The following is an 18205-nucleotide window of genomic DNA, read 5'->3' as shown; positions in this document are numbered from 1 at the left end:
TATATTCTTATTGCCTTACATGAAGTTGTGGACATGGGGATGACTCATAATTTTAAGTGTCCAGGTACCACAGCCAAAGACCAAGCATCATCCTAGAAAAAGGTAAATCTGCAGCATCTGCCGTCCATCACCATATTGGAAAAAAAAAAATTAATACTTCACCAACTTTGAATTTTGGTGTGCTGTGTAAACTATCATTTGAGGGAAAGCTTGGGGCCCGTTTGATAACGTATCAAGAAACGGAACAAAAAGTGTTTGATAAAACTGTTTCGTTTCACTTGTTTTCAGAAATTGAAATTGAAATTGAAATTTCTACCTATTTATGGTTCAAGAAACGACCCAGGCAAAACAAGTAGAACTTGTTTCGCCGTTTCTGAAAACGACTCGTGGCCATTCTTTCGCTGGTTACTATCGACTTCCAGAAACATGACTTATCATACACCTTCAATTCTGTTTCTGTTTCTAGAAACGGAAATTTATGTTTTTGCCGTTTCTTGAAACAGGAACCACAGAAACGTTATCAAACGGGCCATTGATCTCCAAAGGCTGCATCCATAAGAATTTCTCACTTCCAAGGTGTCCTATTCATTTAATTTTCTATATTTAGCATTAGTGATCATTCTTCAAAAGATTCAAACTTGAATGAATGGATCATGAATCCCAAATAGCTTTACAGTGCTTTGCTCAAGTAAACAGAGCTACGTTAACAAGCAGGTCAGTCATTCATAAATCATAAATCAATAATGATGCATGCAATAACCCAATCTCAAAGGCATTAAGAATAACGAGAGGCAATACAACAAAGATGTGAGATAAGAACAGACATCTTGTCTTCAGGAGTCCGGATTATTTGCTCATTGCTGGCAGTTGTGCACTGAAGTGACCCAGGCTTTAATTCCCTGTTCGTATTTTGATTCACTCTATTGTCTCTCACAATACGGAACTCTTGGCTAATTCCTGCATCTAGAAAAATCTTATCCATTAACAGGAAAACATATAAACTAGTAATACCGCTAGTAACTTAGAAAAGGAGAGAGCTGTGCACACTACAAGAGAAGACTTCAACATTTCAAGGAGGCTCCTTTCTATAACTAAATATGATTATTTTCTTGAGAGGAAAAGAAGATTGGCCTAACCACCAAAAGAACCAAGACAACAAGAAACAATAATACAAGAAAGGAAATACATATTAACATCAAAGGCAAGGCAAGATATGCAGATCCACCCAATATATTCCATCCTTCACTAATTTGTGGCCAACTAATTACATTCATGGGTATATTTACGTTGACATCACTGACCTTGCCCTTTAAATCAGATGAGTTGACCATCCTTCAAGGACCCTGGGGTGGAATACATACACCAGCTGCTATCCAAGTCTCCTTTGGCAAACATAGTGAAGGAAACAAAGGAAAATAAGACATTGAGCATAAACAAGTGATCTCTCAAGACTTATCCGCTTAAAGAGGGTTTTACCCTTCAATCGGACCCAAATATGCCACACAATGTGTCCACAAAGACTCAAAACTGCACCATGAACTCCTGGCTGGCCTGGGTTACCCTAATATCCATCAAAGTTCAATTTTAGGAGGGGCCAGCACCCATGTGACCACCAAGTGATGTAGAAGCATCTAAAGTTACAGTTCACAGATAAGCAGCCCAGAGGTTGCAATCATCTTATTGGCCCTATAGGCCATTAGCTCCTACGTATATGCTGACTGCCATATTCAGTCTTCATTTGTTTAGTATGTTAACAAAGCCTAGTTATATACATAGGATCTCAAAAGAGATCTGGAATGAGGCTATGAGTCTTGGCCACATATAGCAAATGTAATCAAATTCTTTTTATGTTATGTAGCGGGATATGGTTTTACAGATTGAGAAAGTTCTCCTCATATTGAGGATTCAAACCAAAATGTTTACCGCTTCTCCTCTCTGATCAACTATTCAACTATGCTAATTCTGTAAATACTCATCAAGCACACATCTAATCCAATTGATCAAACATCTTTGCATTCATCAGTTTCTTTGATTATCACTTCACTTTCCCATTAAAAAATTCAGTAAAATCATAACTAATGCAGTCTAACCTTGAACCGGTGTATGCCAGTGGTAGATCAGCTTGCGATAGGATCGCAGATATAGGGAAGAACCAAATTGAAAGTAACCAGATAAGATAAAACTGCTATACAACTGTGGAAAGAAGAGAAATAAAAGAAACGATAGAAAAAAGTATAGATCAGGAATCACCACCTGATCTGCAGGGCTTAAATCATCAACAATACCCCAACCTTGGAATCACCACCAGAGAGCCTACTGAATCACCATAGCTGGAGCTATGAATCACCACATAACCAAAGGGCTAAAGCCGAACTTTTCATTGATGTAAATCGTTGCATTGCATATCATACAAACCCCTAATTTAGAGACTAATTAACCTCTCACCTTTTCTTTCTTAACACAACGTACAAACTAGAATCTTTCCTGAATTCCTAAGATTGAGAACCAAGGAATCTGAAAATATAAACATTCTAGAGCTTCTAGACTTTCTAAAACAGTTCTTTAACAAAACAAAAACAATCCAAATCAGTAACTCAATATGGACCCAATCTAACCTAAATCTTCTAGAAAACTAAAAACAGAAATTAGAAACTAACACCCAATCCCTTATAAGACTCAAAACCCTCACACTTGGGCTTATAGAATTTTCCCTTCACTATAGAAAACCTAAAAATAGTTAGCCCATGACCCATTGGGCACTCAAAATTAAGCTCATCAGTCCATTCTTGGTCCAGTTTTGACCCAACCAATGGCCCTAGTCTGCTGGTGGTTTTCTGCTGCATCAATACTGCATGTTTTCCTGTTCTGTTTGGCATTTCTTTCTTTGTCTCCAAATTTGAAACCTAAATTTTAAGTTATCCAAGTTCCAAATTCTAGTACTTTCATTTTATTGCCAGTTCCCACAGGCATCCTGATTGTCCTGCATCACAGTGGTATTGAGAAAGGTGTGATGAAATTATTAACTTCCACTCCCTAGTAATCTAACTGTAAAGCTAGCCTTGATGGGAGTGAGAGAACAGGATCATCAAGCAGCCCTTACCGTTCCAACTTCAATCACCTATAAGGGATGTGTCTAGGAGGCGCAACCGATTCTATATTTTTCAGCATCCGTACAGACCAAGCATCTACAATAAGATGCATCTCCAACCCCACAACCAACAGAACCGGGCTACCAAGCTCCTACAAAGGCAACAATACCAAAAGGAAAAACCCCAAAACAACAAAAGAATCAGATAAAGTGAGTGCCCGAATGATGCAGTTAGGCGTGGGAAGATTTGGGATTGGCATAGTACTCTGATTTATTTCCTTATTGTCAGTGTAGGGTGTGGTCAAGTTAGTAATTTCAGTTGCTAATTTAGGTGAGTTTCCATTAATTGATGCTATATTCCTTAAGTATTCATGTAGGCAATGGAGATTTCAGTTTTGAGTTTTGAATTGAATGTTTGTTAGGCTGAAACCTTGGCTGCCATGCCACATACCTCTCTGAGTCTCTCTCAGTCTGATTTTCTCTTCTCTTCTCTTCTTCCTCCTTCCTTCAACTGCTTTATTTATTTTCTTTCTCCTATTATCCCTTTTCCTTTTTATTTTCTGTCGATAATTTGTTCTGGGCTATAGTCACAGGTTCAAAGAAAGCTTGCTGTTTATACTCTGTTCTAGCGATGATATCGTGGTTTTTGAGAAGTGTTGCAGAACTATTAAAACCCATCAATTAGATCTGTGATTTGAGTTGAAGGCAGCCTGTACCTAGGCGACTTACCCCTTTGAGCTTCTGGTCTCCACATCTCTTCTGTGGTGAGAAACCAGATCAACACACTGAACTGAATCCTAACTTCCGCCAGGTCCAGCTTTAGAGATTTCTCTCAGGCTTAATATTTCATAATCTGGATGGCTATTTAATGTAGGAGTAGGTAAGAGACTACTAACCCCCACAAGTAAACCCCAAATACAAAGTAATCCCAACAACAAGATATTCAATTACAAGAGAATAAGACCCAAGGAGAAGTTGCATTAAATGCCAAGCAGGTACAGCAGTAAACAGAACCCAAAACAGTAGCAGATCACACCCCAAAAAAAGACCCAGAAGTAGGAGAGAGAAACCTGCGATTGGAGCTCAAAGAGAGAGGTGCAGCTGACTCAAAACAGCTCCAATGGGCTACAATTTGGATCATATGTAGCCCCTGTTGTGGCAACAAAAACCTAAAAAAATGAGCTGGTTCTGATGGCTGGTTGAAGAGATCCACAGAATCTTGATTTCAGCCATTGGAGAGAGAAAGCTTAGGGAAATCTTGATAGCCCATGCTGGCCTTGATGCTTGCTGCTGTAACAAGGATCGAAGGCCTCCCTTGTAGCCTGGAACAACCTCTGAAGATGCCTTGCTGATCAGATAACAGAAAAGGGAAGAAAAGGAGATCAACCCTTCTCCTATTGGAACTAGGATTGCTTAAGCACTTCTGGATTTCTAGAACTTCAGGGCAGAATTAGTACAATAACAGTAGCAGCCAATAACAGAGAACTAATGGTGATCGAATATAGGATTAGAGAGAGAAGAAATAAGATAAAGTGGGGGAGGAGCGGCTGTCTCGGCCAGGGCTTCTCACCCACAACTATCTCAGTTGTTCTAAGCAAATATCTGCACGTTTATTTATTCAAAACTGAAAATTAGATTTACATAATCTCCTCTATACATAGAGGGCAGGACTTTCCTAATTACAAACATACTAAGACTAGGAATAATAAACCTACGTGGAAAATAAAGTCCTAAGACATTTAGGACTGGACATACCACTTAATTAAATCGATAGGCCCAATGGGCCTCAACTTAATTAAAATAAACTAATTAAATACCCCTAGCCGATGGGCCCAATGGGCCCTCATTTAAAATTAATGATTTAGCCACTCAAGTAGACTAAGTGGGGGTCCGATTGGCCTTCTTGGCTAGACCCTTCTTCCTCTCATATCTCCTTCCATAATGTGCATCTACATCAGTATTGGTTGGTGTTCAGAGTCCATGGGTTTAGCAACTTCAATCTAAGTTTCCATCTTGGCTGGGGTTCTTACGAGAAGGGCATCCCAACTGAAATCGAACCAGTTTGCCTTATGGTCTTGTTGTATCATGAGGTTGAGGGTGACCAAGTTTGGGAAACCTCACATGAGGTCAAATCTTCTGTTATTTTTCACAAAGCCCCCTTCTTTCTGAAGTTTTGTTTCTAAATTATCTTTAATCTGAATTTTATTTCCAGAACCACCCTTTCTCCTTATTTTAATTCATGTTTCATGCCTAGTCACTTATTTCACTCTAAAGAGGTTCTAACTTTCCATAGAAATTATCAGATGGCCACTGCTTTGTTTAAGACTGATTTAATAAGCGATCCGATTCCCCGGATCCGCATCACCGAACCTCAAGAGCCAATGGAGAATGGATGAAGTGGTGGCTGGCCCTAATGCAAGAGTAGATTACAAGTAATTAACTCCGCAGTTTATAACCCCAAACAATACAAATAGGACCAAGAAACAAAGAAATAATACCATCAAATAACCCCCCAAGGATACAATACCCATATAGGAGCAAAACCAGCCCAAAACCCAACCCGATAGGAGAGAGAAAGACCTTCTATGGAGCTGGAGAGAGAAAGGTGCGGCCAGGTTTGTGGGAGTCCGATTGAGCTGCACTTTTGGGTGTAGATAGTCCCTAGGGAGGGTACAAAAACCCCCAAATATGAAGGGCTTCTGACGGCTGGTTATGGAGTTATGCGCTTTCTTGATTTTCAGACCTAGGAGAGAGAATGTGAAGAATTCTGTAGGAACAGCAACTTGTCTTCTTCAGATAACCTTCAAGAGAGGATTGATTGATCTTCTTAGAGTATAGAACCAGTCCTCCAAAGGATCTGCAGATCAGATCTCAAACTTGGGCAGCAATGAGGGTCGATTGGCTTCAAGAACAAGAACTCTTTGGCTGGCTGATTCTGATTTTGCATGCTTTAACAGGTCTAAACTTCTAATAACAATAAACAGAAAATAAAAATAGAGAAAGAAGAATCAATGGAGGGTTGAGAAGGGTGAAAGAGAATAAAGGAATGGACATCTCACCCCTCAAGTTTTGGATATCACACCCCTCAAAGGTTTAGGCATCTCGCCTCTCAATAACAGTTTTTTTAGCTAAAGAGTAATCACTCAATAATTCATTCATCCAAATCTCAAATTATAAGTACATAGGCTCCTCTATTATAGAGGGCAGAATAGCAATCAAATCACTACTAGGAGCTAGTTTTCCAATAGGACTAGACACTCCTACCACAACTAGGAATTCAAAATAGGACTAGGACTTGACTTTATGACTCCAACATGGAGTAGGACTAACTAACTAATAGTCCATATAGGACTTTACAACCGACCAATGGCCTAATATGCCTTTATTGAATTAAATAGCCACTAACTAAACTAATGAATTAAATACCGTTTTTCTACCTTCTACCCATATTTTATGCCCATTAAAGTGGTCCATTTCAAAGAAAACTCATGGGATCAAAGGCCCAACACATATATAACACAACCCAACGCTTATTTAAAATAAAATAAGCCCAAGTGACTTCTCTACATCAAGCCCACTCCCCATCACAGAGTACAACTTTCCCTCATGGAAAATCAGCCTGCATCACCCACCTTTCTCCTTGACTGAAAATACTAAGAACACATCTTTTAATGATTAACCACCCACAGTTAGTGCCTCACAAGTAGGGGAATGGGAATTGTCCAAATTACCATACGGGGAAAATAAGTAATTTCAGCATGGGCATTGTTTAAATGGGAAGAATAAAAACAGAAAACATTAAGATTCCAGCGAGGAAATGGCATTTTGGGATATCCACATCAAAAAATTTTATAGTGAGGCAGAAGGAAACTAACCTGCTCTCTCAACCCTCTTTTATACCCTTTGTCCCGCTCAACTCCATGAAAGCAAGGTGTAGCACAAAAAGCAACTTTTCTTTTTGTGGTCCTAAGGATGGAACAATCCTAGATATTTAACACTACCATCATCCCCACCATAAAGTTCATATGCATACTACCACCATCCCATCCATTATCATTCACCCCATAATTGGCCTTAATTGTCTTGTGCCATAACCCTCCTTGATATCCAGATCAAACTAGCCAACAAAGAGGCATTTCTAATTCTAGTGCTCCCAATTCCAAAACCATCAATTTGACTACCATCACGGGCAATTTCACAAGATAAGATGGACCAACAACCCCTCAGAATGGTCTTTCCTCAGTAAAGGCATCTCCAACCCACAAATAATAGGAATGTTCTAGCACAAAGGACAGCAAAATTTCAAATAGCAGATCTAGATGGACAAGTTAACAGAGTTGATAATAGAAACATGTTGGACCTTTTTTTAATAACCGTTTTTCTATAAATTAGAGAAACAACAACAACAAACTCAGCCTTATCCCAACTTCATGGGGTCGTCATCATGCAAAGAGGAAATAGGAGAAGATGAAAGTAACATGAAAGTACAATGAAAGTAGAAGGAAAAAAGCCCAGCACTAGCAAGTCAAGAGAATCTCAGCTAAATGGGGTCGACTACATGGATCCTTACCCTCCATGGCCATACCACCTCAAACAACTTTCAAAAGATTGTCATTGATTAGCGGCAACTCCCAAATTAACTCTAATCTGTTCATCATTTACTTTATCCTTCCTAGTTTTGCCGTACATCCATCGTAACATCCTCATCTCTGCTAGACATAACTTCTCTATATGGCACTTCTTAACTGCCCAACATTTTGCCTCATACATCATGGTTGATAGTACGACAGTCCTATAGAATTTTCCCTTAAGCTATAAAGGGATCAGTCGGTCACACGACACAGCGGACACATCTGTCTACTTCATCCATCCAACTTTAGTTCTCTGTAAAAAATCATCCTCTATGTCACCTTCTGTATTTATGATTGACCCCATATATCTAACATAGTCACTTTGCAATATCTCTCTCTTCAAATTTCACCGTATCATTATCAATCATAGCGTGACTAAAGTTGGACATCATATACTCCATCCTCAATTTAATAATCTTAAATTCTTTTGTTTTCAAGGTTGATCTCCATAGCTCTAACTTAGCGTTAATCTCTACTTTTGTCTCATCCACTAACACGATTATCAGCGAAGAGCATACACCACAGGACCTCGTCTTAGATGATCTTGATTAAATCATCTATAATAAGTGCAAATAAATACGGCTTAAGGCTGATCTCTGATGTAACCCAATCGTAATTGGGAATTCATTGCCTTGATCTCTCACAAATCTCACACTAGTCACATCCTCATACATATCTTTAATTAAATCCACATATTTACTCGACACCCCTCTTCACTAGAATATGCCAGATTAAGTCTCTTGAGACTCTATCATGGGATTTTTCTAGGTCAATAAAGACTAAATGGAGATCCTTCTTGTACGCATTATATCTTTCCATGAGCCTCCTCAGTAGGTAAATAGTTTTCGTCATGGATCTACCTGGCATGAAATCAAATTGATTTTTCGGGATATGAGTCTCTCTTCTCAGTTATCTAGCATAAAACCAAATTGATTCTTCGACCTATGAGTCTCTCTTCTCAATCTATATTTGTGTTTAAATTTGGGTTGCCAAAAATTATTACTTGTCCCCTATAATATGTCCAGAAAACCAATGAAAGCATAAGTAGCCTCTTCTTCTTATGGTGCATAGATACCCACAATCAGAGCAATCAATCTGCATTGCCTTTTTAAATTTTGTGTTGCCAAAATTTATTACTTGTCCCCTGTAAGAGAACCGATGAAAGCATATGCAACCTCTTTTTTTGGTGCAAAGATAGTCCAGATTAAATTGAGCGGAATTAAATTTGGGGCAAGTCTGTAAAAGTTCCTGGTAAACAAAACAGAAATGATATAAGGATATTCCCTATGCAAAGCAATGGCTGCCAATGAAGATAATACCAACAATACAATAGTAATCAACACTATAATGGACCAATCAGATTTCAGTTAAAAATAATCAGTTGAAGGTATGATCATCAGGGAAAAATCAGAACAAACATGCATTATACCATCAACATAGAGAAGTCATTCAACAAGAGTAGGATCCCTTATTCGGAGGAAAATCTAAAACCACTGCAGGACTTTAGAAAGAAAATAAAGGGGAAAATGAGATAGAAACATGACAATTTAAAACCATGAGGTATCATAGGGGGGAAATTTATGAGCTATCATTGAGGGGAAATTTATGAGGGCATCATGGGGGGATTTATGATGTAACAAACTAGAAAGAATCTGCCGGATCAAAATCACATGCAGCAATATACAGTATGAGAAATGTATGGTATATTGTATAAAAATAAGAAATTAACGAGAAAAAGAAGGTTGAACCGACTAACTAAAGTACTCTCATACTGACCAAGTAGACATCCATCTTATATCACCAAGCAGAAACAATAAAATGACAAGATAAATCAGTAGCTGTGTCAAACTGAAAAGAAGGGGGGGTGGGGGGGGCTAAAGCATGTAGCCAATTAAATCGCTAAAATTCTCAATTACCAGGCACAGGATTCCAAGCATAAACTCCCCTACGAATATTACGATCTGGAAATGACTGAGATTTAATCCCTTGCCCAGCATGATCAGCATGTCTTCTTGGCTCAAAAGAATTTCTATAACCTGTGTTCTGAAGCCACAAGTAGATACATTTGTAAGAAAAATATTACATTTTTAAGGTGAAATCCAGCATAAAATAAATCCAAGCCATAAAAAAAAATGAGGAACACAATTATAAAAGTTGACTGCTGGAAATACCAGGCCATCTTCACAGACATAAACTAACTAGAAAAAAATTTAATTTCCTATATACTTGAAACAAAGAAATAACTAGGTAGATCTGGAACTACGAGATGTCTAAATTCCTTCTTGACATACATAAGCTTCAATAAGTTACAGAAGTGAACGAACTAGGGAGGCTAGTAAACAAGCCCCAGGGGGTAAAGAAAAAGAAATTTAATACTAGAATATCTCATTGAGAAGACGAACACAGATATCTACAAGTAAATGGATGACAACTTGCTTTCATAGACCTGTAACACCTGTGAATAGGAACTCCAACAACACAAGCATAAAATTACTGGAACATCACTAGGCATTTCCAAGCAAGACAAGAGGTATGAACTTCCAGCATTCATGACCAACAGAGATTTGATACGTAATGGAAACAAGTAAACAACTAGGCAGGGGTTATAACTATAACTATAACTATATATATATATATATATATCTTCTCTCTACTCATTCTCCACTCCTCTGAGAAAGAAGAATCCACCTGACAAGAGGATAAAAATGATTGTTCAGATTTAAAAAGATCAATCCTAAGTTTTTTACCTAATTCACCCTTGACTCCACACAGACACACAGATGTGCACAAGAAAGACAGAGAGAAGCAGGGGGGGTTGAGGAGACAGCAAGGAGGACACGGCAAGTACTCTTTGATATGGACTTCTTTTTCTTTTATATGTAAGACATAATTGGTTGCTTAAAGCCTTAGAGGTGAAGACAACTTATAAAACTTATAAAACTTATATGTGATAAGAGCTCCAAAGAATTTCAATATTAATTTACGTAATAGTAAGAACATGCAAATTAAACTTTACCAAAAGTTGGACTGGTAGTACACGTAAACTCACAAAGGAAGAACATTAGCTCCAAGCTTCATCAATGGGTAAGTGAAGAGAATTCAGAAGTTGCTAATTTATTACTGCCTTAACATTTAACCATTATAAGGTTCAGTATGTACAGTAATGGCCATTAGCTTCAATCATTCAACTGGCAGAAAAAGGTTTTGGAGGTAAAAAAAAAAAAAGCTTTTCTTTTCCTTTTCAAAGCGTGTTTCAAAATAGAATCTAGAAAGGACCTTATCCTAAGCTCAAAAGCATTTGTCTACTACTACACTAGTCATTATCTGCACTAAGTTTTGTAAAGAATGTTGGGACTGATTGAGTCCATCATTTTCATTCGAACAAAACTTGTTCTTCCTTAGGAATGAAAACAATGTTTTACACTGCCGACGATAATTGGTTCTAAATTGTCCTACAGTCCAATCAATTAGTTGGGCAGAATTAGACAATGTTGAGGAAATTTAAAGAATTCAACTAGTAATGTTTACCTTTACAATTGAAGCACTTATCATTTTTGCCAACAATTAAGGAGTAGACGGTAGCAGAACAGCCGTTTTGCCATACCAAAACGGCCTGCTATATACCTTCCATGCAGTGGTCCACCTGGAAGCCAAATTTGGTGTACAGGTAGACCCCACAGTCCCTCATCTACCTACAAATTTTCATTCCAATCCAAATCATGCACAGGGAGAAACTAAGGTCAAAGAATGGTTAAAAATTCAAAGGCTGGAGCCAAAATATAGGCCACTGAAAATCAAAAAGAAAGAGTTTGACTACCAATTTTTACCTATACATAATCCAAGATGCACTTATCCTATCCATATGATTTGAAACTGACATGTCACATATGTTGGTGTATGATGTCTTGTATTCCGTCGCAGTTTAATCCAGGGAGTACTAATGCAGCACCTAGACAGGCAAGATGGTGCCATGGGGGTTGCAAGGGGGGCAGGAGGCCCCCCTGCATAGCAGGGGGTGTAGGGGAGCGCAGCCCCCCGCTTAAATTTTTTATTTAAGGGCAATTGTGTATTTTCCAGATTAGGGATTTTTTTCGCTATATATTTGTAGCAAGGGTTTCTTTCCCTATAATACAAGCAATACTGAGAAGTGTGAGGACGAATGTTGTAACCCTATTCTCCATTGATAGTGAAGCAGGATCTCATCTCACCGGGGACGTAGGCAACCTTGCCGAACCTCGTAAAATACGTGTGTATTGTTTGTTTTGTTTTTTCCATTATCTTCTGCATCGTTTTAGGGTTGCGTTTCTACAACATACTCACATGCCATGTGGCCAAAATTGGGTGGGGCCTTGGGCTAAGCCAAGCAAACATCTATTATGCTACCCTTTCACTTAAATAACAGATAACATCAATGCTGGGAAAGAAGAAAATATATCAATACCCTACCATTCTATGTGAGTAGGACTAGGAAGTAGGAACAGGAAAGGTATCACAGGTCTGGCACAAGTTCTGCCCTAGCCTGAACGCGATCCAATCTATGGATACAATAAAGCAGGATGAGGCAGGTGACAGAGAAAAAAACTCGGAACAAATCAATTTATACAGGCCATAAACAATCAAATTTAAAGAGAATTATACTGTTTACTCCTACTGTAGAAATCCTTACCAGTTACCTTTTAATTTTGCAATGGTTTTCACACTCCTATTCTTTTTGCAGGGGCCTCCCACTCTTTCAAAAAATATTAACTTAAGATAAAAAAAGATAATAAAACCAACACCCAAGTAAAATCCATTCTTTTTTGCAACCTTAACCTAGGGCCAAAGCTGCCGTGAGCCTAACACAAAAATCAGGCAACAAAAAATCCAGTCATCCATCGAAACCACTCAACTATGATCCGCATATGTGAGAATAAAACTACCATTTGATCTTTCAACCATCCAAGAACAAGCAATAGACAGCATAAAATGGCTGCGAAATCAAGGAAAAAAGCACTGAAATAGATAACTGTGAGACACCTGTTCATTACTAAAATTGGATATTGGTACTTCAATATAGACTTTTATTCAAAAAATTACAATGCTTCATACATACCTCTTTCTTCTTGTCTCTTTTCCTCTTCACCTCATGAAATGGATCTGACCACAGTAAGAACACATAAGGTGTTACTCAAGCTTGGAATAAGGGAAGTGACATAACTCTTACAAACATATACAAAATTGCATTGATAGTAAAACAAAACCATATAATAAGGAAAGAATTATACTTGCATTACAAGCATCGACCAATAAAATTGAAGGACAATATAATGTTGGAAATCGAATAACTTTTTTAAAAAGCATTAGATGGATTTACCAAATCAAGAGGGTGCTATTGTTTGGGACACTGATTAAAATGAATACAAACAGAAAATCACTTATAACATGAAGGAGAGAGAAAGACCACAGGAAAGTCTCTCTCTTGATAGTGAATCAAAAACTAAAGACTGAGATTTGAACTTACCATTGCATAAAACAAAAACTTAGGAATTTGAAGCAATACAAAATACTCACCCAGACAGGTAAGAAAAATTACTGTTTACAGTCTGTGAGTTTGATGATGTGGGCCATGGGGCATCAAAATTTGGAGAGGATCAAATGACCCATCTAATCTAGTTCAGCCTGGACTTGTGAAATAGATGGGGCAGAATTCTATGTTACCAATGAATGCACAACATATTAAAATGTCAGAGATGAAGTACCAGACAGATAATCAATACAAATACATGTTGTTCACAGTGCCACTATTTGCATTCTAAATAGCCCCAGAAGCTGAAATGAAGGCAATAGTAATCACCGACTTTATAAGTATATCCAATATACGCATCCAGCATACATTCTCCATTTAAGTATGGTGGGGAATGAATGCGCAACCAGGAGTAAGAAACCAAGCATACAATCACACACAACAAGAGGAATTTAGCGTGGTTCGGCATGAATGCCTACATCCACCTGAGAGAACTAGAGATTTTTCACTAAGCCTCAAAAGCTCTCTACACCACTCTCCACCTCACAATGTGATCTCCCCTTGTTTGTGTCTAGGGTTTTCACCAAAGAGAATATATAGAAAACCCTAAATGTTAAAACCCTAATCCCCACACAATTACAATTTTACCCCCATACAAGTGATGGATCCAAAACCTGACCCAATTACAAACACGGACTTAATAATAATTATGTAAACCCATTGAATACAAGACACACTCAACCCCAACAATCTCCACCTTGGCTAGGATTCTACAAGCCACCTTGTAGAAGACCAATGTTGTTGTCGATTATGCAAACTCCAACATTGTCTCTACCTGTCTGCCACACCCAACCAGTATGGCCTACACCCTCACCCGGGGTGTCCTTGTCTGTCTGCCATACCCAAACCGGCATGGCCCACACCCCCACCTAAGATGTCCCGTACAGCTTACTACCACCACATGATGTGACATGGCTGCAGCTCTCCTGCAGCTATAACCCACTCTGAGTGATCACTACCACTCACCAAATACAACGCAAAAGAACCCTTTCCAAACTTGCACTTGTTCATCGCTTGAACCACCTACAATCTTTGTCCTCCACCTATACCTCTAGTTTAAGTCCCAACAGTAGCTCCACATGTTTCAACATTCCTTGCAAGTTTACAAATTCACAATCATCCGTCCCTGCATCACAACCATGGCCCCTCTTAAAACTTCAAGAACTCCACCTTCATATAAGCACTGAAACCTCTTGGATCCACTATTCCCATTGAAATCATATTTTTACTTAGATCTGGCCTATGTTTAACCCCAATCAAAGTTCGCACAATCCCATCAAACATGTGAATCCATACAGTCCCAATCCTGACAACCTTGTTTTCATCACTATTTTCCATTTTTATAGTTTATTTATCACATGCATGATATCTAGCACACTAGTCCCTAGCTGAAAAAAATATGAAATTAACAACCAAAATCTAAAATCCAATCTAAAGTCTTCGTACTTGATGAAGTGAGAAGGAAATCTCCATCACTCCAGGATCCTTCCACAACAACAACATTTAATCATTTATCTCCATTCTCATCCTCTTTTTTTTTTTTTTTAATCCACTTTACGCTTCAGACAATTCCTCTTTATATGATCTTCCTCCATAGCAAGTTATTTTGTTTTCAATTGGAGGGCCCTTGTACTTGTCAACCTCTGCCAGTTACCTATACCCTGACCCTCAATCGTAATCAAATCACTACCCTCCTCTGACACCCCCTCACCATTATTTTCTCCTTGTGTCCCATTCATTAGCAAAGCAGCAATAACCTCATCAAGTTTTAAAGTATCCTTACCCAACAATATTATAGTCATAATGTGATCAGATAAATGAGGTAATAAAGCCAAGACGAGAAGTGTTTTAGGCTCTTTTTCGATCTTAACATCTAGAGCCGACAATTTCATCAATATCATATGTATAACTCATCCAAGTGTACTTTTAATTTCACCCCTACTGGCAACCAAAGACCATATAATTATTTCTTTAAAATAGTCGATTTTGTCAATGATCTGGACGTGTACTTGCTCTCCAGCTTTGCCCAGACTTTCCTCTGTATCCACTAATCTAATGACCTCACAAAGAGTGTTATCCACAATATAAAATTGAATTGTGTTACTTGCTATATCCCTCAACTCTTGCCACTCATCTTCCTTCATCTTCTCGGTCTTTCCGATTTCTCCCTGAGAACCTTGACTATCCCCTCATGCGTAAGAATACCCTTCACTCGTTGTTGCCACAATTTATGACCATTGAAAAGTTCTATGGAGAAGCTTGAACCCTCCACCAATATCCCATTTACCCGATTTATACCCTCCGAGCCTACCATCAACGTCAAAGAACCTGATTACCGCTATCTTTGCACGAACAAGCAAAATATATATATCAACGGAGCAAAATCTATCCGAATCACTCCATCCACTGCGTCCACAACGCCAAAAAAACCTTAGGAACACCTAACCTCCATATTGCACTCTTTGTACGAAATCAGTTTTCTATATAAAACCTAAACCCATACGGAACTAACTCAAAACTTTTTCTCTTTTTTTTCTCTTCAGATGTACCATACGCTCCTACCTTATTCCTTGAGAAGAAGAAATAAACCAAAAAAAAAAAGACCACCTTGTCGTACTTTAATTCTTCTTGTACAACCGCCTCTTCTTTCCTTCTCTTTTTTTATTTTTTTCTCTCCTCTCTTCTGCTCTCCCATGATAACTTTCTTTTTTTCTTTTCTGGGCTACGTGCAGCCTTCTTTCCCCTTTGTTTCTCTCACCATGCAACTTCTTTTCTTTCTCTTTTACATCACACACACACCATATATGAAAATCAGATCCACAATTTACAAGAAAAGAACAAATTCTTCCATTCTTTTTGCATACCGGCCCTTTCCTCAAATCTCAATGTACACCCTAGTACCCTACAACAAGTTGTTATACCACTTATTGGAGAACAAATGAGCAACCACGAGGAAGAAACCAAACAAACAATCACACACAACATGAGAAATTTAACGTGGTTCGGTACAAATGCCTACATCCACCCGATAGAATCAGATCTTTTTCACTAAGCCAAAAAAACTCTCTACACCACTATCCACCTCACAATGTGATATCCCCTTGTTTGTGTCTCGGGTTTCCACCACATGGACAGATAGTAGAAACCTCAAACCTTAATCCACACACACTGACAACTTTATCCCCATTGTAATGAACCCAAAACCTGACCCAATTACAAACATATACCTAATAATAATTGCGCAGACCCGCAATATACAAGACAGACCCAATCCCCGAACATGTAATGGGCCCAAAACCCAACCCAATTCACACATATTGAAACTCATAAAACACTTAAATACAACGGTACCAAAAAGAAAAGGGAGAAAAAAATCTAGTGTTTAATAATGTTATTGTACCATAACCTAGTTGTAGCACTACAGTACGTTAAATGAAATACAATAACTGTGAGCTCATGTAAAACATGACCACCACACTAGCAAGCATTTAACAATAAAGTTAGGTGCAAATTATCTCATATTCCAGCTCAACCCACTGTTTTACATTCAAGCACCTTGGAGAGAAACCCAGTAGCATTGTAGCATTGCGGCATTGCGGCATTGCCACGGTGCATTAAACGCAAGCACACAAACTTTAAATTCAGGTCGATTGAGCCACCACACTTAAGGGTCAAGCGGATAAAAAAAAAAAAGAAAAAAAACACAAAAAAGTCACTCAAAATAGCGAGAAGTCAAAAAATTATAATGTCTCAAGTGGTTCCCTTGGTTAAACCCACTCAGTGTCATACCAAGTAGTCACGACCCTTCAACTAAAACACTACACCAAACATAAAATTTGAAAAAACATATAAACCAAAAAAAAAAAAAGGGAAAAACAAAAATGCTAGGAGAGAAGAAATCAACTTCTGTAGAAGCTGACCTTGATTCAACAATTTCTGTGCTGTCTCGTTAGGATCCATATTGGTTTCCTTGAGCGTGACATAAATATCGGCCTCGGAGTGATTCCCGACGATTTCCTTTATTGATTCAATGGTTCTCCGGACGCGAGCAGAAAGGATTTGAGTTCCACCGTCGAACCGCGAACCGGAGACCATCTCCGAAAGGAGAAGATAACACGGATTAAAGACCAGAAAGAGAAGAGGAGGCCAAGGAAGATGAAGTAAAATCAAACCCTCAAACGGCTAGGAAAGGATAATGAAGAAGAGACAAAGGGGCGGCGAAACGATCTCTCTAAGTCTACAGTCGAAGCAAGAAACCCTTGGGTGTGCTTTGCATACCTCCAAAAAAAACCGCGAACTAACACGGCCGAAGCAGGGAGAGGGAGAGAGTAGGATAGAGAGAGGGAAAGGACAAGGCAGTTCGAGGAGCAAGGGTTTTGAAATCGTTTTACCCCGGCGACTAATATGAGCTTAGAAAAGATCTTAGCTACTTCATCTTTTCTTATGCCGTGATATTATGTAAATACCCTCGTCTTTGAAGTTTAATCTTCCCTACCCCTTCTTACCGGTTTTCACTTTTACTCGAATCGGAATCAGTCGGATCCGTTCTTGATTCCCATTGATTCCTGATTAAAAAACGGAGCGGGTTCGGAGTCGGATTAGATGGAGACCCGACCAGTCCGAATCATCACTCTACCTTGGACACGTTTCACTGACTCGATTCTGCGCCATGACTACATGTCACTGATCCACAATTTAAAAACAACCTGGGAGGGAGGTGGAAAGTGTTGTAACCGGTAGGCAAGAGTAGGCGAAAGGATGTAGAAGAGAGGATGGTGGAGGGAAAACGGGAGAAAGAGGAGGTGTTACAACCAAAGAGGGTGAATGGGTGGGGTTGGGAAGCTGGAGTCAGAGAGGGGTGGGATATTGCAGCCTTAGAGGAAGGGGGAGAGAGAGAGAGAGAGAGAGAGAGAGAGAGAGAGA

General features: G+C 38.8%; 1 protein-coding gene across 2 annotated transcripts in view; it reads right to left on the bottom strand.

The window, feature by feature from the left end:
* The window catches only part of LOC122064869 (GBF-interacting protein 1-like), a 28183-nt gene extending 10491 nt beyond the window's left edge, over positions 1–17692 (bottom strand). The window contains exons 1-4 of one of the 2 annotated variants that reach the window (XM_042628649.1): positions 17203–17692; positions 12812–12855; positions 9636–9762; positions 825–963 (exon numbers count right to left, since the gene is read on the bottom strand). In XM_042628649.1, the coding sequence (XP_042484583.1) occupies positions 825–963; positions 9636–9762; positions 12812–12855; positions 17203–17377 (485 nt within the window). In that variant the 5' untranslated portion in view covers positions 17378–17692. The remainder of the gene's footprint in view (positions 1–824; positions 964–9635; positions 9763–12811; positions 12856–17202) is intronic. The other variant, XM_042628650.1, reaches the window with a different exon arrangement.
* Between the last annotated feature and the right edge of the window lie 513 nt (positions 17693–18205).

This window comes from Macadamia integrifolia, unplaced genomic scaffold, assembly GCF_013358625.1.
Source record: "Macadamia integrifolia cultivar HAES 741 unplaced genomic scaffold, SCU_Mint_v3 scaffold1799, whole genome shotgun sequence".
Taxonomy (NCBI): Eukaryota; Viridiplantae; Streptophyta; class Magnoliopsida; order Proteales; family Proteaceae; genus Macadamia; species Macadamia integrifolia.
Note: the sequence above shows the minus strand (reverse complement) of the source record. Positions and strands in the feature narration are given on the sequence as shown.